This window comes from Acinonyx jubatus, chromosome C2, assembly GCF_027475565.1.
Source record: "Acinonyx jubatus isolate Ajub_Pintada_27869175 chromosome C2, VMU_Ajub_asm_v1.0, whole genome shotgun sequence".
In the NCBI taxonomy this organism is placed as follows: domain Eukaryota; kingdom Metazoa; phylum Chordata; class Mammalia; order Carnivora; family Felidae; genus Acinonyx; species Acinonyx jubatus.
This window is the reverse complement of record NC_069384.1, coordinates 64,346,480-64,369,465: the sequence shown is the minus strand read 5'-3', so window position 1 is coordinate 64,369,465 and position 22,986 is coordinate 64,346,480. Positions and strand designations below refer to the sequence as shown.

General features: G+C 40.9%; 1 protein-coding gene across 1 annotated transcript in view; it reads right to left on the bottom strand.

Moving 5' to 3' along the window:
* The window catches only part of ARHGAP31 (Rho GTPase activating protein 31), a 113,828-nt gene that overhangs the window by 29,792 nt on the left and 61,050 nt on the right, over window positions 1-22,986 (bottom strand). Inside the window, exons 2-6 of the mRNA XM_027060917.2 lie at window positions 19,243-19,345; window positions 16,433-16,577; window positions 3,764-3,846; window positions 2,708-2,815; window positions 1,415-1,557 (exon numbers count right to left, since the gene is read on the bottom strand). Coding sequence (XP_026916718.1) covers window positions 1,415-1,557; window positions 2,708-2,815; window positions 3,764-3,846; window positions 16,433-16,577; window positions 19,243-19,345 — 582 coding nt within the window. The remainder of the gene's footprint in view (window positions 1-1,414; window positions 1,558-2,707; window positions 2,816-3,763; window positions 3,847-16,432; window positions 16,578-19,242; window positions 19,346-22,986) is intronic.

Genomic DNA, 22,986 nt, shown 5'->3' with positions numbered 1-22,986 from the left:
TGACTCCATTTATGTAAAATGTCCAGAAGAGGCAAATCCCTAGAAATAGAAAGTAGATTCATGGTCGCCAGGGTCTCGGGGGAGAGCAAAATGTGCAGAGACTGCTTAATGTGTATGGGGTTTCTTTTTGGAGTGATGCAATGTTCTGAAATTAGATGGTGGTGACAGTTGCACAACTCTGTGAATACACTAAAAACCACTGAATTGTATACTTTAAAATGATTAAAATTGTGAATTTTATGCTATGTGAATTTTATCTCAATAAAAAAAATTTTTTTAAGAAAGGTTTATAAACCACATAGAGGACAGGGTGGGGATGGGAACAATTATACCAGGAATTAAAATTTGATGTTAACTGCCATTGATTATTCTGGTGGTTATACTTGTTTTCTCCAAATACATTAGCTGAACTAGAAAAGAATGCTTTAATCAGCTAACACAAATATTTTGCAGATAGGGTTCTCATATACCACGGATTCTCCAAGTGTGGCCCTGACCAGCAGCAGCACCATCACCTGAAAACTCACTAGAAGTACAAATTCTCAGCAGCATTCCAGACATACTGAATCAGAAATTCTGGGCATGAGGTCCAGTAAACTGTGCTTTAACAGCCTTCCCTCCAGGTGATTGTGATGTATGCTAATGTTGGAAAATTCACACAAGTGGTGGTCACAGGCTTCTTGATCTAGATTTTTTAGTTTTACAAATTTGGCTCACAGGAGTTCAAGCAACATAAACCAATTATCCCTAGGGTTCATTATGTCATTATGAGAGCTATAGGAAATCATATTCTTGCATCTTATCACACCCAGCCTAAAATAGCTGTCTTTTTCACCAACATAGCTACAGAGATCGATGCTAACTACTCTGCCTACGCATGCCCACAAGTACACACTCAGTTTTGTAAGCCTAGTGCCTGGTGCAGGGAAGACTAAAGTAAGCACTCAATAAATGTTTATGAAGGGAACACATTCTGAATATACACACGAGTATGAACATGCTGCCTCTTAACTCAAAAACTCCAAGATGAAGGCAGAAGTATCTTCCAAAATACCACATTGAAATTAAATTTGAAATATAATAGTTAAAAGGGAGGAATGTTGCCTGTAGATAATAACCCAAAGGGTTTAATAACTAACTAAAACCAATGGGAGATCCAGTGCTGCATGCTGCATTCATGGGATAGGCCAGGTATGCAGCTGACCAGAAACACGCTACAGCCACCCACAGACACATCTTGCTGCACGCAGACAAATGTACATGTATGCACGAACCCCAGACACTGACACACAGAGCAGTCACACACGTACACAGCCAACACTCGGAGCTAGAAGCCTAACTTATTATTGGGTCCCATGACTAAGGCAAGGAAGAAGGACGGCCTGGTGGCGAGTCTGCCAGATGGAGCCGTTACCATTGTTCTCCAAAGACCCAGGAGTGCCGTTGTTAAAGATTTGATCCACATGATTCAGTATGAACTCAATCACCACCTGCTGGACCCGAACCGCAAGGAAAGCAGCATCTCCATTGCAACCAGTGGCTTCGATCTCTTTGGACCTAAACAATGGACGAAAGACACTCAGTGAGTGAGTCTGCCCCATAACTGAAAGCAAGTTAAGAGGAGCCAGTGGGTCTTTTGTACAAACCCCGTCTCCTAAATGTATACGCTTCGTTCATCTCTAGATTATTTTAACTATGTAAGACCTATTAAAAGGACTCTACAAAGTCTGTAAGGCCTAACACAATGAACAAACTTATTTAAAAAAATTTTTTTTAATGTTTATTTATTTTTGAGAGAGAGAGAGAGAGAGAGAGAGAGAGCAGGGGAGGGGTAGAGAGAGAGAGGGAGTCACAGAATCTCAAGCAGGCTCCAGGCTCTGAGCTGTCAACACAGAGCCCGACACAGGGCTCCAACCCATGAACCATGAGATCATGACGTGAGCCGAAGTTGGGATGCTTTACTGACTGAGCCACCCAGGCACTCCATGAACAAATTTAAAAACAGTTACCATGTATACCATGTATCATACATTGCTAGACTATAAACACTGTATTACTGAATATGCAGGAATATATTTTTTTCTTCACAGGATCTCCTTCCACCCCCATCCAATTGTGCTATGGGGCAGGTCATTGTTTATGAAGCCACATGAAGCTGTGACCCCACCATAACCAACAAAAGCCAATAAGCCCCAAAGACAAGAAAGGCCTTTTCAAGAAATTATAATATACAGACCCTTAACTTTAGCCACATCCTGATTATAGCCATAAAACGCCTTTGGAACCCAGAGTTTCCAGGTTAGCAAGCAAAGAGCTCAGGCTGTGAAAATCACCTTTTTTTTTTTTTTTTTTAAGTGTATTTATTTATTTTGACAGAGACAGTGAGAGCAGGGGAGGGGCAGAGAGAGAGGGAGAGAGAGAGAATCCCAAGCAGGCCCTGCACTGTCAGTGCGGAGCCCTAGGAGGGGCTCGAGCCCACAAACTGTGAGATCATGGCCTGAGCCAAAAACCAAGAGTTATATGCTTAACTGACTGAGCCACCCAGGCACCCCTAAAAACATCTTTAATTTACATGTGTTACACATGACCACTTAGCTACAGGTTTGTCTTCTAGTAGCTTCAGTGTTGAAGAATACGGTCTTCGTTTCAGTTGTTGGGCTGCCTTGAGCCCACTGGGGTGATGAGAAGGTGAGGTTGTGGTGGCTACCTGAGCAGGTTTGGTGCCCACACCAGGGCCAGGTTCCTGGCATGCATGTTGGTCTTGCTGCTGAAGGAGGCAATGTGGGCCAGGTGTCGAATCAGGTATTCCAAGGTCCTGTAATGGGTCATTTAAAAATTTTTTTTAACAAAATAAGAAACTTCAGTGCCTGTGCAAAGCCTGACGACTGGGTTTGGATTTAAGAGAGTCTAAATATTTCTATCTCATGAATTTTGGAGGAATATCAGGAAGGTAACAAGATTGATGGAAATAATTTTCTTCATCCTAGGCATGCTGGCCGAAGGTGGAGAAGGGGAATGGTTTTGTCAGAAGTCAGCTCAGGCCCTTGGAGAGCCAGAGACAGACCCGGGAATCACAGCACCCAGAGCCCGAGAGATATCAGTGGCTCCCTTGGCTTCCTTTTACGCAGGTCGCCATTGCCGCCACATAATCTTGAAACCGGCTCTTATCTCTGCCCCTTCTGTAATTACTCCAGCTACAGGTAACTTGGTTCTTGTTAGAGAGCTGACCTCGTGGGTGAATAACATCTGTTATTATAGGAAGTTCTTTCTTATCCCACATCAAAATCTGTCCCCTTGTAAAAGAGGCTCAGAGAACATTGGGAAAGGTGGTTAGATGAGGGGCTAAACAGTGAAAACAAAATGGAAGGGTGAGCTGATGTGAGGGGTGGTACTGATGAGCAAATAGAGAGATCAGTCCGCCAAAAGTTCAAAAGGTACAGCCAAACCCTGTTTAAAAATCATCCTGGTTTCCATAGATTTGTGTATACTATGAATCTGGGTAAGAACCTAGGCTATCACAGCCAGTGAGGCTGGCTTGTATGGCCAGAACGACTTCCTGTGAGACTCTGAGGGCTGCCCCTTCCTGTCAGTGTCCCTGGTCAGGCACCAACTCACTCTGATAAAGCTGACCTGCTCATCCACCTCAAAATGCCGCAGGAAAGTCACTGTCCGCTGAACTTTTTCCCTTTTATGATGCCAGCCTGCTTCTTTGGTATTTCACCACTTTGAGAGGCTGTGGGCTTCTTTTCCCAAGGATTCTTACCTGTAATGGGATGGGGGAAGCTCCTGGATAACATTTTGGATTCGGGCCAGTTGGCCTTCTTCCGGGCAATGAGACACGGCCTCCTGTGAAGAAGAACGTGAAGTAGGCGAGTGAGTGCTTGAGAGGGTGGCCACCCACCTGCGTCTGCTGGCCTTCTTTAGGTTTCTGGCACTCCAGCCTCCCAACTAGGCCTAGAGATCGTCTTTCCAAGAAGCATGCTTTCCTAGTAAAAACAAACAACTAAAATCTGACAGTTCGTGATGCGAAGTATCTAACAGTGAGTGCGAGTGGGGACATGTGGATTGTTTAGGTCTCTCTGTGTCCTCAGAATGTTGTTGGGTATCTGGTAAAGATGCAGAATGCTGGGTGTGTGGTGTGGCAGAGAGAGTGACAGAGATTCACACTGGGAGAGGGAAAGAGAGACGTGGAGATGACAGGTGAGACTTGATGGTCTTGCCTGGACTTACTCTCTGGTTGTTTCCTGTGTGGGTATTTTGTTCTCCTGAGACAGGGAAACTGAAGGGACCTCATGAAAAAAGCTGAGTTTTTTTTTCTTTGTTCCTATTCCTGCTTCTGTTCTTGCTAGGACCTACACCCCCGCCTTACACATACCTTATAGAACAGGTAATGTATGTTCTCCTTGCAAAGGTCAAGGAGTTAATGATCTCTTTGGAGTCTTCCAGCATAAGAGATGACATCTAAAGAGTGACCAGGTGAGGTCATCACGACCATTTTCCAAGACCACTGACTCATCAAGGCCCCTGGCTCTAGGGCATAAGTGACTTACGGAGAACACCTAAACACCTATCTTTGTTCCTGGATTACTGAGAAGACACACGCACTAGACAACCATCCTCAACAAAAACCCAGGCCCCAAGCAAAGATGACATTCACTCTTCTTTCCTTTCTGAGTCTCTGTGATACTCTCTCCATATCTATACTCTCTATGTCTTCGATAAACTCTACTCTCACTTCCTTTCATTGTGAGTTTGATTTCCACCCTGTGAGAAGCCAAGGACTCTCTTGGCTGGTCCCATGAGACCCCCTCTGGGTCCTTGGACCCAGCCATCCTGCATCATTCCTCTCGGCCCAGGGCCCTCAAGGAGAGGCAAGGGTATCAGTTAAGGCAGTGTGATCACAGGCTTGTTCAGAACTCCTGCACAATGTAGGCATCCCTGAGCAGATGCCCCTGTGCCTTGTCCTGAGAAACTGTTCTGTCTGTGCCCAGCCCCTTCCAGTGCGGTGGCTGAGTGCTCAAGCATGGGAGCAGTAGCTAAGTGCAAGGTCAATGGTAATCACATCTTTCTTTTTTTACTGAGGTACACTTTACATACATTAAAAATGTACAAATCTTAAGCTAGAGCTCCATGAATTCATTCATATGCACATACCCATGTACCCCCACCTAGATCAAGATACACCTTAAAGGGGGCTCCTGAGCTCATGTCAATCTTATGACCCTGAATTCACAGGCATATGTAACTTACATAGTCTTGTGTTTCCTCCCAGTGCTAGAAACTTGCTTTACATTTGTATATAATAAAAAGTAAAATCAGGAAATGCATTCTTTAATTTGATAAATATTGCCCCCTGTAATACAACCAAAAATAAGTTCCTAAGTGTGGTGTGGTTTTCTTATATCCTTCACCTCGATTCAGATTTTAGGTGTTATTTTGTGCTTGTGAATAAAGGCTGAAGTTCAAATGCTCAGTAGTGAGAAGTTTTAAGCACAGAAAAGTAGAAGGAAATTAACTTTACTGGGCACTTTCTGTTATGCCACGCCCTATTTAAGGTCACACTTGCTGGGTCTGTTCTGTTCTAAATTAGAGAAGAAGTCCTAACCGGGGCCAGCCTGGACCTCCCAACTCCTTTATTTGTCTCCATTTTTTTCCCCACAGAATTCACCACCATTACTTATACAATATAATGTACTTACTTGTTAGGTTTATTGCTTACTGTCAGTCTCTCATGCTAGATATAAACTCTACAAGTGCAGGGATGTGATGAGCCCGTGTGCCTTGAGCAGGGCCTGGCACCCAGGAGGCACTCCCTCCATATTTGTTGAACATCATGCCAAGGCTTTGTCAACCCAGTGGTTTCTTCCCCCCTTTCTTTTCTCTGCTCTCCCCTCTTAATTTAATTGAAATAAAACATACACAGAAACCAACTGTTTTAAAAGGCAATCAAAATTCTCTACATAGGAAAACTTGAGATTTTGTTTCCTGAGCATTGGTGGGAGAAATGAGGGTCCAGGAGGGTCACAGTCACAGGTGTCCCAATCTTCTGGTGGGTGTGCAAGCCTGAGAAGAGAGCCAGCATAAACATGAACTCTGTTGTAAACCTCAATTTTTGAGATATGGAGGAGGTGGAGGGTGGGAACAAGAATGAGGCCTGGAGTAAGCACCTTGACATCTCTGCTCTTTCTGAGAAGTCATTTAGAAAACAGATTTGTGGAGAAGACCCAGACTCCAAAGGCAGGGAGAACCTCATAAGGGAAGCCAAGGGAGAGAAGCTCCAGAGGAAGGAGGGACTGTGGAATGTAGTACGGGTCCTCCCACATTCTATCCTGCAAAGGGGGAGGGAGGGGTGGTAGGTCTCTTTTCCCCCCAGCAAACTTTGTAAAGTGCCCCCACCCTCCTAAACCTGTGTCTGGGGAATAAAGGTGCAGGTCAATTTAACAGCCCTCATGGAAAGTTTCTTTGATATTTTAGGAAGCTGTTAGTCATCTTTGTTCTGAGAGGCTGGGCGGGCCCATCCCCTGATGCCTGTAGGTCCCATTTGGGGTTCTTGTTTATTTAATTGTTCACAGCCTCTCCCCATCCCATTCAGAAGCCCTCTAGATCCTATAGTTTCTCCTGGAGGGTCCAGTCCTTGAAAACTTGTTTTTAGCACTCTTTATGTTTCCCCATTAGGCTGGCAGAACCTACCACTGGGAAATTGGGGAAGGGGAGTTAAAACTCTGCCTATGCCAATTTTTTGCCTGAAAGAAAATTTCACTCAACTTTTGCCAAGCTAATCTGGCTAGCAATTAAATCTTAAAAGATTTAAGGATGAATCTGTGACTATTTGCTCTCTTCCAATCAGTATCAAGAAGACTGCTTCTCTGCCCTTTGTGGACTCCGTCCAAGACTAGACTCTCTCCCTTCTGGTGGGCCCCTTGCTCCTGTTTTATCTGTTTACCTGAACACCACCAGCACCCTTACTTACAGCTCACGTCCTGCTACCTCGCAGCCCTGTCACCATGGTGGACAAACAACCCGTGCCTATCCTTTCCAACTGTAATCCAACTGCAACTCAGTATTGCCCTTGATTTTCCATCAATTATTTTTTTTTCAACGTTTTTTATTTATTTTTGGGACAGAGAGAGACAGAGCATGAACGGGGGAGGGGCAGAGAGAGAGGGAGACACAGAATCGGAAACAGGCTCCAGGCTCCGAGCCATCAGGCCAGAGCCTGATGTGGGGCTTGAACTCACGGACCGCGAGATCGTGGCCTGGCTGAAGTCGGACGCTTAACCGACTGCGCCACCCAGGCGCCCCCATCAATTATTTAAAAATTATTAAAAAGCTGTTTTTATTATCTTAAAATATTTTAAGCTATTAGACTCAAAAGTAATTCATGCAATGATTTTATTTTTAAAAGTATTTTTAATGTTTATTCATTTTTGAGAGAGTGAGAGCGTGTGTGTGTGTGTGTGTGTGTGTGTGAGCAGGGGAGGGGCAGAGAGAGAAAGAGAGGGAGACACAGAATACTAAGCAGGCTGCAGGCTCTGAGCTGTCAGCACAGAGCCCAACTCGAGCTCAAGCTAAGGAATCTCGAGATCATGACCTGAGCAGAAGTCAGATGCTTACCTGACTGAGCCACCCAGGCGCCCGGATGCACATGATTTTAAAAATGAAAGCATTCAAACGAATATACAGAATAAAGTCTTCCTCTCAGGCACAGACCTTCAGAGGTTGTCTCCAGAGGCAACCAGTGTGTCCTTTCAGGCACTCGTTATACCTTTCCATCTTTGTCACACATGTGGAATAAGCATGATTATGAAAGAGAACTTCAACTACCTCCGTCTGGCCTCAGACTTTCAATTGATTTTCTTTTTTCCAGCTTATCTCTTAACTCAGGAAAAAGACCCTGCGGGCAAAGCATCCCCTGATGGGGACGAAACTGCCCCTCAAGCAATAAGGACTGCCCTGAGTCAGCAAGATGGGAGTGACTGACCCCAGGACAAGGATCGGTTTGACCTTTACTACCTACGTGCCTGTACCCACCCACCTTTGCCCCACATTTTCCTTCTATAAACCTTGAAAGTATTCTCAGCACTTTGGAGACAGTCTTTGAGCCACGAGCTGCTGTCTTCCCAGTGTCGGCCTCTCTGAAATAATTCCTCTCTTGTTTCACCACCACTTGTCTCTCTGCCTTTGGGTTTTGTCAGCAGTGGTGGTGGAACCTGGTCTGTGTGGGACCTCCAGAGGCAGGTGCTCTTGTACCCCTGGGCCCTGGCTACAATTACATGACCTGGCCCATCTCCAATTTCCCCATGATCCTGCTTTGTCTGGGATTGAGGGATTTCCTGGGACACAGGACTTCCAGTGTTAAAGCTGGGGGAGTTCTAGGCAAACCAAGGGCAGCTGGCCACTGTCCCCCTTTGTAGCTATCTTGAGCTCACGGTCAGTCGGCTTTTGCCACACACTCGTTCCCCACCTCAAGTGGCATTTCAAATATGTGTGGATCCGCAAACCTGTCAGCAAATATTTACCAAGTAAACAGTGACAACATTTTCCAGCAGCTGGAGAGCAGGGAAAGGAAACATAATAATGAACAAAATAAACACTGTTTCTGTCCTCAGGAAGCTTAGGATTGAATGAGGGAGACCGATACACAAAAGAGTTATTTCAATATAAATTCAGTATAAAATTAAACACCTCCCCAAACTGCCTTCTCTAAAAATCCCAAATCAGCAACTTTTCTTTTGGGCATGATAATTTTACCTGAATCAATCTGGTGAAGACTGAATTTTTCCTAAAATGAACTTTTTTTCCAATGCAAAGGAAATGTAATGTTGTAGGTTGAGCAATTGCTCCCAAAGATATCAGGTCCTAATATCTGGAACCCATAAATGTTACTTTATTTGGGAAAGGAATCTTTGCAGATGCGATTAAGTTAAAGGTTTTGAGATGAGATGATCCTGGATTATCTCAATGGCCCTAAATGCAATCACAGCTACTCTTATAAGAGGGAGGCAGAGGGAGATCTGACCCAGAGAGAGAAGAGGGCAGTGCAGTCACAGAGGCAGAGATGGGAGTGATGTGGCCACAAGCCAAGGAGTGCCAGAAGTGAACAGAAGATGGGAGAGGTGAGGAACAGTTTCCCCTAGGCTCCCTGGAAGGAGCACAGCCCTGCACACACCTTGATGTCAGCTCAGTGAAACTAATTTCAGACTTCTGGGCTCTAGAACTGGGAGAGAACAAATTTCTGTTGTTTAAGCCACTAAGTTTGTGGTCATTTGTTACAGCAGCTATAGGAAACTAATATGTGATTAAAAATTAAAATATGAACAATGAGGGAATTATCATCACTTGCTATCCTACCATACAGATGTTAACTGCTGTTAACCTACTCACATGTGAAACATAAAAGAATCAATCTGCCAGGACTTCCCAGCACCAAACATGAATACTGGCATCATTTCCTATTCACTTGCATATACTATTTTTTTTTTCTCCATTTAACTTTATATTGTGGCCAATAAATACGCTTAAGAAATGCAATCTTAAAAAAAAGAAAAAAAGAAATGAGACTTTTCATGGCTACCCAGGATTAAAAATAGTAGATTTATTATCATTTATTTTAATTCATCCCTTATTGTTACACAGATACTCCCCAAATTTTGGTATTATAATATTGCAATGAAATATTTACAAGTCAATCATTTATGTACACATCTGATTATTATCTTAGAATGTAGTTCTAGAAATAGAGTTACTATATTAAAAATATGAGCATTTTAGGATTCTTGACAGTAATTTCAAATGACTTTCTGAGATATCCAGCCAGTTCACACTTCCAATAAAAAACCATACAAGAGCCACTGTCACCACAGGATCACCAGCATGAAATACTAATGTTAAAAAATTGTTTCTTTAATATGCAAATATATTTTTCTAATACACTTAATAATTTTTTTTTAATTAAAAAAATTTCTTAGGGGCATCAGGTTGGCTCAGTTGGTTAAGCATCTGACTTTGGTTCAGGTCATGACCTCACGGTTTGTGGGTTCAAGCCCCACATCAGGCTCTGTGCTGTTAGCCCAGAACCTGCTTATGATCCTCTGTCCCCCACCCACCCTCTGGCCTTCTCCTTCTTTCTCTCTCTCCTCGCAAAAATAAATAAACTTAAATACATAAATACATAAATAATTTTTTTTTTACATTTCAAAACTGTCTACCTATATGACTTTTTAAAAAATGTTTATTTATTTTTGAGAAAGAGAAAGTGTGAGTAGGAGAGGGGCAGAGAGAGGGGGGGACAGAGGATCTGAAGCAGGCTCTGCACTGACAGCAGAGAGCTCACTGAGGAGCTTGAACTCAAGGACCAAAAGATCATTACCCGAGCCAAGGTGGGACACTTAACCGACTGAGCCATCCGGGTGCCCCATCTGACTTTTTTCTTTTAATTGAAGCACAGTTACACACAATGTTACATCAGTTTCGGGTCCATTTATAATTTTTTTTTAATTGTATTTCTTCTCTGCATTGTTTGTTGAGGTTCTTCACTCATTTGTTTAGCGGGTGGCTTTTTTGTTATGTGGTTATTTATGGGTTTTTTCCCCTTTATTAATAGGTAGGATTCCATATAATTAAAGAATATTAATCTCCCATCATCTTTACTGTAGATGGTTTTTATAGTTGGCCATTTGCCTTTTAATTTTGTTAAGGTGTTTTTTACATAGGAAAAATAATTTATATGTAGTTTAGTTTGTTACATTTGTCTCTGCTGATCTTTTTCCCTTTGCTTTTGTTGTTAGAAAGACTTTCTTTACCCTAAAATCTGCTAAATGGTAAGAATGTAACTGGACTTTCCTCCTTTCCTAATAGTCAATTTTCCTACCACCATTGATTGAATTGTTCCTTTGTTACTCTGGGACGCTTTCTTTACTTCATATTAAGTTATTGAATGCTTGGGCCTATATAGGAGTTGTTAACTTTATTTTAAAATAGTATGGTACTTTTGAGACAGAATATTAAACCTTTCCTTCTATTTATTAGTTGTACAAACCCAGACAAAAGAGTCTCTGAGGCTCATCTGTAATTCTCTCATCTGTAAGAGACTATAAAACCTACTTCATACAGTTATTATGAAGATTAAGTATAACATTTTAATAAGTTTATCAAGTTTATCATGTAGTAAGCACTCAATAAATAAGCCCATTAGTATAATTTCATTAATATTTTTCTAGTCCTATTATTCCATTGACATAGTATTCTACTTTAGCCGTGCAAGTGGGTTTAAATAAATCATTGTAAGAATTTGTGACACTGTTAACAGAGCTATTTCTATATTCCTGAAGAAGGTTTGCTTCTTTCATCATAATTTGTTATTGTGATCAAAGAAATTAGTTAAGTGATAAATTTTTCAACATAGTTAACTTCACTAAGGTCCTACCTATGTCGAAGTCAGTTGCACAGCAAAATACTTTTATTTTATTTTTTAGTGTTAGATTTCCCATGTTATATACCATGTTAGAACTAACAATACCATGTTAGATTTCCTGGAAATATGATGACAAGTTGACAATAATGTTGCTTTGGTATTACTGTGTTACTGTGGGAGAACAAAATGATTAGCAATGTTAGGGAATGAAAGTGAGAAGAGATAAATATAGATTTTGTTCTGAGCCTAAAAGCAAGATTTATGAAGAAACTGTATATCTAAAGTTTCCAGATAAGAATTTGGGGCACCTGTGCAGCTTAGTTGGTTAAGTGTCTGACTTCATCTCAAGTCATATCATGGTCTGTGGGTTTGAGCCCCACGTTGGGCTCTGTGCCTGGAGCCTGCTTTAGATTCTGTGTCTCCCTTGCTCTCTGCCCCTCCCCCACTCATTCTCTCTCTCCCTCTCTCTCTCTCTCTCTCTCTCTCTATCTCTCTCTCTCAAAAATAAATAAACATTAAAATAAATTAAAAAAAAGAATTCTTATCTATACCCCAACTATCATAAAATTAAACTTAGTTAAAATAAATTAGACTCATTCTGTTCTTTAACATGATGATATTCTATTCTATCATATTCTAAGATGCACTATTATACTGAAAAGAGGATTAAAACCATGTAGAAAACAAACAATAAAGTCTTATGCACAAGTTAAAACAAAAATTAAATATATTTTTGGTTGATTCAGATTGCAAATAATTTAACAAATTAAAAATATCCAGTGTTGGTTGGTGAGGCTGCAGGGAAAAGACCATTCTTATCTCTCTGGAGAACAATTTGGCAATACATCACAAAATTTTAAACTTTTTTTTTTTTTCACACCAGCAGCACATGGCACAATGGTCAAGGTAGAGTTCCGAGGACAGCTTCTGAGCTGAGACAATCCATGTTTCCATGGAAGATAAGGGGATTTAAAAAAATCGTTAATGTTTATTTTTGAGGGGGGGGGCAGTGGCAGAGAGAGAGGGAGAGGATCTGAGCGGGCTCCACACTAATAGCAGAGAGTCCAGTGTGGGGCTCGAACTCAGAAACCACAAGATCATGACCTGAGCTGAAGCAGGACGCTTAACCAACTGAGCCACCCAGGTATGCCTAGGGGATGTTTTTGACAGAATGAAAGGATACAATGAAAAAATGTTTCCTTGCCCCTGTGATGAAACAGGTTCAAATGTCACAGTTAAGCAAAGGGTCGAAGACTAGTTAGCATCCTAAAATAAGCAAACCTTATTAAACATCCAATAAGCTTAAGCAAACCAATAAGCATCCTTAAATAAGCAAACTGGATTTTTCTTTTGTTTATATATTCTCTTGTTTCATAGATATTTGGTGTATTATGCTAAATGAAAGTAAGTTTTCTCAAATCCTAATATATTCTAAATTTGCTCATTACTAAAATGTTATTCTCTTTGTTTAGTGTTTTCTGTTATGTTATTACATTATCCACCAGAGATCAGTGAAACCCTACTAGTTAGATCATAAAGTTTAAATAGCTTCTATTTACTGTAATCTTAATTTATAATAAATGATAACATTAAAATGTAATTTCTTCTATAAACTAGTCTCAAACTCAAGTTGTTGCCGAGAAGATATACATACATATATATATATATAAAAAATATTATATATGTTTAAGAAATATACATATATTTAAAGATACGAGTAGCTCCTAGACACTCATAGAATTGTTAATCTGAAGCCTGAATCACTTGCAGTTTTGGGCACAATTTTGTGTGAATATGCATTTTTCTGAGAATTGGATCCAGAACTTTCATCATTTCCCTCAAAGGATCTGTGATTCAAAAAAGATTATGAATTACTATATGAAATAAATAATGTAACTTTTATAGTTTAGGTATTGACAAATAGCATTTAAATACCTTGAGACCTACCAGATAACACTAACAGGAATTATCATAATTGAGAAAAATATGTTTTCCTGTTAATAAAATAAAAGCCTTTCTCCAAAGTCTGTGTTGCAGTAATAAACTTTTTTTTTTAATGTTTATTTATTTTTGAGAGAGAGAGAAAAACAGAGCATAAGTGGAGGAGAGGCAGACAGAAAGGGAGACACAGAATCCAAAGCAGGCTCCAGGCTCTGAGCTGTCAGCACAGAGCCCAATGCAGGGCTTAAACTCCCGGACCATGAGATTGAGATCATGACCTGAACTGAAGTCGGAGGCTTTATCGATTGAGCCATCCAGGCGCCCCAAGAAAATTTTATTTTATTTTATTTTATTTTATTTTATTTTTTTAATGTTTATTTATTTTTGACAGAGAGAGAGACAGAGCATGAGTTGGGGAGGGGCAGAGAGAGAGAAGGAGACACAGAATCCAAAGCAGGCTCTAGGCTCTGAGCTGTCAGCACAGAGCCTGATGCGGGGCTCGATCTCACAGACCCCGAGATCATGACCTGAGCCAAAGTCGGACGCTCAACCGACTGAGCCACGCAGGCACCCCCCAACAAAATTTTAAATAAAAGCTTTTTACTCAGTAAATCTAATTCTATGATTTTTCCCCTAAAGATATAAGCAGGCAAAAGGATAAAGATATATGTACAAAAATGTTTATTATATGTTGTTTTGTAAAAGCAAAGTGTTGATAAACAAAAAGTCTAAATGTCCATAGTAGGAAACTGGCTTTAGAAATTCACTGCGCATATGAGAGAATACTCTGTAAAAAGTGTCTATTTGTCAGCATGGAAAGATGGACACACTGTTGAGTTAACACTGCAAAGCAGTGATATATAGTATTGAGAAGGGAAAGTGGGGAGAGTGAAAGAGAGAGACAGATTGAGAGAGCTTGAGAAAGAGTCAGAGGGGAGGGAGAGGGAGCAATCTGTAATGATGTCTCCTAAAATGTTAGCTGCAGATATGCCTGGGGTGTGAGATTTCCAGGGATTTCTACTTTCTCCTTTATACGTTTCTACATTACTTTCATTTTTGCAATAAAATTCTATTTTCATCTGGGAAAACAAAAACACTGTGCAAGGAGTAAGAGTGAAAAAAAACCCCACATGTTAACCGTAGTTGTTTTTGGTCTTTACAAGAAGGGACGAAGGGTTCCTTTCCACTTTCCTCCATTTTTCAAACTGTCTTTTAGCAAATATGACTACTTTTATTTTTATTTTTGTTAAATTTTTTTAAAGCTAGAGAACACAAGCTGGGGAGAAACAGAGAGAGAGAGGAAGAGAGAGAGAATACCCAGTAGGCTCTGCACTGTCAGCACAGAGCCCGATGCGGGGCTCGAACTCACTCATCATGAGATCGTGACCTGAGCCAAAATCAAGAGTCGGACGCTTAACCAACTGGGCTACCCAGGTGCCCCCTGAATATGATACTTTTAAAACAAGGAAATAATTACATATGGTGATGGTATTATAATCTGGCAGACTCACATGAGACCCACAACTTTTCTTCCTGGTTCCTGGGAAAGACTCCTCTGTGATTTTGATGGTCAGAGACTGCCATTGTTTTTGACTTAGCCACTCCGAGTGGCTTTGGCCTTAGTTCTCAAGGTCCACTTAGCTCTCTTAGGGTCCACAAACTACTGACACTTCACATCAGCTGGTATATGTTGGCTTCCCCAGTAGTCAACAACTAAGCCCAAGTTTTTTGTGTTTTGGCCTCATTTTTTTTCATTAAAAAGTTAATGTCCTTTTAGTAGATGAGATTTTGAAAGTTAAAGTCTAAAGAGGCAGGGAAAACTATAACCTCATTATTGAAATAAATGGCTGTTAATCCTTTGAACATCTTTTTCTTTAATCACATTTTAATATACAATTATGTATCTGTTCTTTTCCAGGTATCATTATGAGTGTTTCTCTGTATCATTGAAAACTCTTAAATACATTTTAATGGTCCAAGTTCAACATTTAAAATGCATCCATTTAGTCCTATATCATTTTGAACTGAAGAACATTTTATATGCTCAAAGGAAGTTTATTACAGGAGCCATGAGAAAGATTGCTGCCCATGCTCTAAGCCTAGATCTGGTCCTTACCCATAATTGCAACTCCTACAAATCTTAATTCCAAGCATCACCTCTGACCACCTCATACTAACAGTCTGTTGACCTCAATAATCCATCAATACTATTTTCTCACTGTTACACACTGCCTTAAGGCCTCACTTCCCTTCTTATCCAGACAAAATTCCATGGTCAACTATTTCAGTCACTCTCTTGTATATACCCTCATCTTCCTCATCCCCTTTATTAGCTGAATACACCCTCAATCTTGGTTAAATCCAACTGTACCTACTCTGTACCTCCATCCCTGCAGCCAAATGCTCAAGCCCAGTTTTTAATGCTGTCTCTACAGACATCCTGTAAGCATTTATGCTTTCTACTTTTCCTATAGGTGCCCCTATCTGGTAACCATAGAGCTGCTGTTTAGGTGTTCTGTCCATCTATCTTTCACCAATCCAACTCACAGGCCTGCACTTCCTCTTGGCTGCATTTCCCAGATTATTTTCTTTTTCCAGCTTTCTGATCTCTCTCTTGACTTGGGTTTGTTCTCTCTCCCTTCTCTACCCACCCACCTCCTTCCCAAACCCCCGAAAGAAATACAGAAGAAGTCGCCTGATAAAAATGAACTAGCCGTGAGTGTACATCTGGAGTCTCAGGTTCCTGTCCTGCTGTGTGACCTTGGGCCAGTCATTTCACATCTCTCATTCTTAGTTTTCCCCCTATACTATGAGGTACATTCAGCTAAATAAACATAGAAGTAATTTTAATCCAGCTCTTGAAACAAATAGCCACGATTCTGAAAATTTAAGAAAGGAAAAATTTAGCCAATAGACCCACTACCTTACTTTCTTCCCTATACCATCCTATTTCCATTACCTGGCTAAGACAGTGCCAGCCATCTGGTGAGTATTATTATTATTATTTTAGTGCTGAAACTCTCCTTGGCCTATCCACGTGTCCCACTCAGTAACCATAATGGAAATCCAAACACTTACCGTGAATTTCTCATAGAGCTCATAAGTCAGAAGGGGGTTGGGCAGCTCCCTAAAGTACAGCTTGCAGAGTGAGCCCACACAGTGGATGTCCTGGAGGTACACTTCCCTTGTCAGATCTGGACATTGATCTGAGCCAAACTCTTGCCTGAAACAACACAGACAGAGACATAACAACCTCGGGAACATGTGTTCTATGTAAGCAGCCGCTTGACTGCTTAGGGGTAAAAAGACCCTAAACTGCTGATCTGACTACATTTTGACCTCGATTCAAAATGACCTTCTATTCCTGGCATAAGGAAGCTATGGGAAGACTTATCAAGTCAGGTCTGGCTCTTCCCTGTAAAAGCTGCTGTCATTAGGAAAACATAATGCCCATTTACAAATGGATTTCTCAGCGCATTATGTCTGCAGTTTCAGTTATGAACAGTGGGGAAATATGAAAACAATCCGCCAAAAAAGCCTGTTGAGATTTCAATTCTGCAACATTTTGTTCCAAATGAACTTTTCTTTCTTGGAGGAGAGACCAAAACCAGAGTGAGTCAGATTGTTATCATTCATCTCCATATACCTACGTCAACAAACTTGTTTTATCTGGAGACTCAAACCCAAGGTTTAAGCAACTATCTCCTTGCTGCTAAATGGAAACTTCTAAGCTGCCTGACAGGGACTCCCACAGGATAGACCAGCTTCTAAACATCTTCTTTTTTTTTTTTTTAATTTTTTAAATGTTTACTTATTTTTGAGACAATGTGAGGGACAGAGTGCAGGCAGCCGAGGGGCAGACAGAGGGAGACACAGAATCTGAAGCAGGCTCCAGGCTCCGAGCTGTCAGACCACAGCCTGACGCGGGGCTCGAACTCACAAACTGTGAGATCATGACCTGAGCCAAAGTCAGACACTTAACTGACTGAGCCAATCAGGCGTCCCATAAATATCTTCTTATAAGCAATGTATAGTGAGGTGTTTGGGAACATCATCAGATTCCAGGCCTTGTTTCTGATTATAAAACATTTCCTTACCAAGCTTATGTGAATACACTGCCTCAAATAGTATACACTTATAAGTTAAAAATCTGTTTAAGAAATGACAATTTTCAGCTTTAACATAGAGGAGGAATTAGGTTTCTTGACAGTATTCATTTGGTCAGCCAAGTAGTGGCAAAGTCAACAGGACTCTCGGGACCAGCATTTCAAAACAGCTCGCTGCCCATTTTCCTGTCACCTGGTTCTGGATCTTCAACAAAGGGTGGGGAAATCCCTGATGGTGGCCAAACCTGAAAGGAGCTGAGTGGGGCCCTGAAAAGAAAACCATGCAACGGACTTATAAATTCACAAGTGTGTGTGTGTGTGTGTGTGTGTGTGTTTCTGTAAGAGGCCAGAACAAGAATAATTTGGAGCTTATTCATTTATTTAGCCAAAATTTCCCTGTCGAGGCTAATAGGGTTGGTCCTTAAATGAAAAAGAATTGGCCATTGCTCAAATGTTCTCCTACGGTACTAACTACCATATAGTTGGTATATTTCAGAGCTAAGAGTGAAACATTAAAAAGTATTTGTTGAAACTCTAAAAAATGTCAGTAAATTAGTGAAATTATAAAAGCACATAGATCTGTTAAAATCTATGGTTACAATAAGCTGATTAGTTTTGAACAGTCACCACTTCTCCAGGAATAAAAAAGATGTTTTATTCCTTTGGTATAATTTCATTATAATTGCGATTTGAGGGGGAGGGACAGAAAACCAAGTCAGAGGAAGAAGACAAAATACATTAACTTTACAATCTATTAAATTTAACAGACTACTCTGGTGACACAAATGCTTTTATTGTTTCAAAAGTCTACATTTATTTATAACTAAACATATAATAAATATATAAAAATACCACCTGATAAAACACTGTATATATACTGTATATCTCTTCCCTTTATTTGATATATGTAATACATATAAAACATACACATATCTGTGTTTTGTGTGAAGGTTATTATACTCTTAATTCAATGTGACAGAAATTTCTTCCAAAAAACTCTAGGATAAATTCTAGAATTGTTTAGGAAAAAGCAATACATTTGGAAATAACCCATCTATCCATAGTCTTTTAAATATCAGCCTCGGGGTGCCTGGATGGCTCAGTCAGTTGAGCGTCTGACTCTTGATTTTCACTCAGATCATGATCCCAGGGTCATGGGATCAAGCTCCACTAATGGTGGAGCCTGCTCAAGATTCTCTCTCTCTCTCTCTCTCTCTCTCTCTCTCTCTGCCACTACCTCTGCCTTTCTCCCCTACTTGTGCTCTCTCTATATAAAAATTAAAATTAAATAAAATAGCAGCCTCAATGAAAGAAATGCACAATCGTGAAGATTTGTGATTTCCTGACCAAGTGAAATATCCAATGTTGAATGTGTGCCAACAGAAAAACTCCTATCATCTCCAAGTTCTGAACACTATGTAATTGGGATCTAACTGAACTCTGGGTAGACAAGTGAATGATAATAAATCATGTTTTCCTGACTTGTATTTTAAATCATTTGAGTTCAGCTGAATCCACCTAAGAAGGCTAAACCTGGTGCAAGACAAAGAAACAGATTAAAAACTCTCAGGAGCTTTTGTTGGAAAGAATTACATCAGACTAGAGGATTTCCTGATTAGATTAAGAACAGTTAGGCATCTGAAAACATCACACTTGATCTTCTGCCCTGCCACCCTTCTCTCAACTGCTTCAGGTTTTTAATACTCCCAATTCTGGCGAACAGAGGTATGGACAGAGGAAGGCTCATGGGAGAATTCTTTGGGGGCTCTTCTTTTAGCTCACCTTAGCCTTTGTATATTTGAGGTGACTCCCGAAAGCCGATAAATTCCATCCACAATGCCGTGAGTCTCTATAAATTCTGCACAGGTCTTCAATACATATGGAACTATGAAAAGAGAAACAATAAAGTATTAGATATAAGTCTAACTGTTCTTTAAAGATATCCTTTTAAAACTCCAGGTAACTTCAAAGAGAAGCAAGTATGGAATGCATGTGAGTTACAAGTGGAAACAATTACTTTTAAATGGTAGATGATATTCTTTTGTATTTAAAAAATCATGAGGTTTTGTTAAACTTTAGAAAAGTCATGTGTTTTAAGAGTTGGTTGGGTTTTTTTAAAAAATTTGAAAAATATGCAAACACTTAGATTTTGAAACCAGCAGTGACCTTGGAAATCCCACAACTCAATCTCCTCATTTCACTGGTTCTCCTAGTGTGGTCTCCTGACCCGCAGCATCAGCATCTCCTGGGAACTTGTTGGACATGCAAATTCTCAGGCCCTACTCCAGACCCACTGAATCAGAAATTCTGGAGGTGGTGCCCAACAATCTGTGTTTTAAAAGCTTTTAATGTGAATGCTAGCACGATACAATTGCCTACACTACACATGAAGAAACCAAGGTGCAGATAGATTTACTTACCTCATTCAAGATTATTTGTTGCTTATGAAAAGTAATTAACGTGGGAAAACCCTTATGATATAAGTAGGCAAAAGAAAAATAAGGCACAAAATCAAATATACATTGTGAATTTAGCTATGTTAAAAAAAATGCAAAGGAGAAAAGACTAAAGATGTCCACCAGAACGTTAAAAGTGATTAAAAGGTCAAAGTGTTAAAGTATTTTTTTTAATGTTTATTTAATTATTTTTGAGAGAGAGACAGAGACAGAGAATCCCAAGCAGGCTCCACGCTGTCAGCACAGAGCCCAATGTGGGGCTTGAATTCATGAACCAAGAGATCATGACCTGAGCTGAAATCAAGAGTCGGACACTTAAACAACTGAGCCACTCAGGCACGCCTGAAGTATTTTTTTAAAGGTGAGAACCGCCCTCCACCAAGACCACTGAATGGGTCAAACCAGTCATTGATTGAATGGACCACATAAAAGGGACCACCATGGCCTTTGGAATTCCTGCCACTTCAGAAGTTCATTGCCTGGGTAGAAAAGCCTGACTATGCCAACCTCTCCTCAAAGCTGACCCTGATTGGCCCAGCCAGTTCAGTGACAGAATGGCAGTTGTAGGCCTTCTGGATGGCATGGAGAGAACAAGTTTCTTGCCACCCTGGTCCCTGAAGAGATCCACCTGAGGTCCCTCCATGACAGTGCTGTGAATGGTGGTTTGGTGTGGAGCACCAAAGCCTTGGGTGCTGAAGTCTTCAGTCATGGAGGTGGTATGGAACGTCATGAACTAGTGCTTGGGTTAGCACTGTGCTCCCTCCCCCAAAATATACCTAATCCACTAATGCCTTAGATCAGAGTAATGCCAATCCATTAAAGCTTAATGTTCATGATCATGCCTGCACACAATTCCAAGTTGGGCTGGACATTACATAAGTAGACACCAGGTGTTCAGACTTAACATTCTTCCTGGAGTCTATATTACAATATTTTTTAAACAATTCCCACCATTTCTTTCAACTACCAACTATAATTTTGGATGTTCAGTAAAATTCATCATCCTTAAAGTATTTCACCCACCTCTCAAAGGCCGTGCACACCCAGGACCATTCCCCTCCAGGACACATCCATGTTTTGCCCTGCTCTTTCATGACTGGAACTGGGGAAAAACTTCTTAGTTATCTCAGGTAGGAAGAGGGCAGGGAATGGGCTCGGGATTGGAAATATTGAGACCAGAAACCAGCAAGGTGGAACCACTCACAATTAGTGAATACGAGGTGGGAGCAGAGTGTGGTGGGGGAGGGGCTGTGAGAATGGGGAGGGGTCCAGGACCTCTTCCTGGCTCCACCCAAAAGAGCTATACTCTGATCTGTTTTATGAAATAGTTTTCTATGAGATTTTTGTCTCCCACCCCCATGTTGCTAAATAATAAACAAATAAATAAGCAAGCAGAGTTCAATGTTTTTAAAAAAAAATGTTTTGCATTTTTGTTTTAATCCCTATTGTGCACAATAATGGCCAACTCTTTCCCTACAGCACCAAGCTGTTGTTTTGTGACTGCCACATTTGGTCTATGGTTGAGAACACAGGTTTGAATGTCAAACTGCCTTTGTAACCTTAGGCAAGATACATATGTAATAATTCTGTTTCTCAGTGTCCACATCTGTAAAATGAGGATAACAGTGATTTTAACCTCATAGTTAGGATTGAAGTAATACCTGTAAACATTTAGCACAGACCCTGACATATAATAAGCATTCTACAACGACAGTTATTATTTCTATTTGAAGCTTCTCTGTGATGTAAATTCGTAATTTGTGAAATGCAATCTTGGTGAAAATAATTTACCTCCTCCTATCCAATGGATGATTGGGGTAGAGGGGACCAACCACTTACCAGTCGACACTCATATCTACTATTTGGAATGGCTTCTGTGTCCTTCTTGGATTAAATATTTCTATTTGAAGGTAATTTTGCTTGTCTGAAGTCTCTTTTCTATGCATTTAGGTGTGTTTCTATAACACAAAGGCAGCAGGATCCAACAGTGCACAGATTTTGAGTTAGAGTCCCGGGGCTATGCTTGGCCTTGGTGTGGTCCATAGCACATCTCTGTACCGAGGTATATGGCTATTGTGCCATGCAGGGCACAAGTGGACTTAAGAGCTCTGAGCATTCCCAAGAAGGACTCAAGACAAAGCCCTGGATTTGAAGGGCCTTTATGAAACACTCTACAGAAGGTGTAGTGTGGGGTCACCAACCTGTCCTATCCCATTCTCAGGTAAGGCCCTTCCAGTACCATAGCTCTTAGGTGCAGTACCTCAGGTCTGTTTGATTTAAAGGTGGAGAAAACACATTCCCGGATGGAGCCTCCACCACAAATTTACTCTGGCTTTGATACAGAGGCCCTAGAACCTCTCGTCCACAGCTCTGTTTAGACAAGAGGCAAGAGTGAAACAACTCAGGGGAGGAGGCTGTGTTCCGGGTCCCTGAGGAGTGTTCGCTTTCCTGGATTCTTGTCTCGGGCTGAGTTGGAAGATGAAGGAATTCCCCATCATACTCAGTAAATGGGAAAGGATCCACTGAATCTCCATAATCATCTAGCTTGAGAGCCAGAGCACTGGTTCTCAGACTGTAGTCCCTGGACCAGGTGCACCAGCAGCAGCTGCCTCCAGGAGATTCTGATATGCGCTAAGGCTGAAGAACCACTAGTCTAGACACGAGTTTCTCATAATTTAATGTGACCCAGGTTACTGGGATCTTGTTAACATGTGGGTTTCAATGGGGGAAGAGTGTCAAGAATTTGCATTTTTAAGAAATTCCCAGGTGATAGGAATACTGCCTCTCTACAGCCCACCCTTAGGGTAGCAAGGGTCTAAAGGTAATACTGGTGAGTGGTGCTGCACAGGGTACTAAGAGTTTATAGAATTCTGTAGACTATTGTCTCCGGGGTCCAGCCAAATTGAGGACACCCTAGAATTGTGGATACGATAGAAGCTTGACACAAAATAGCTGAGTAGTCATAGATGGAAAGAAAGCTTTCACTGTCAATTTAGGCATGGGCAGGAGTAATGTTAGAAGTCAGAATCACAGAGCTAGTTTAATTCTGAGGGTTTATCATGGACCCAAA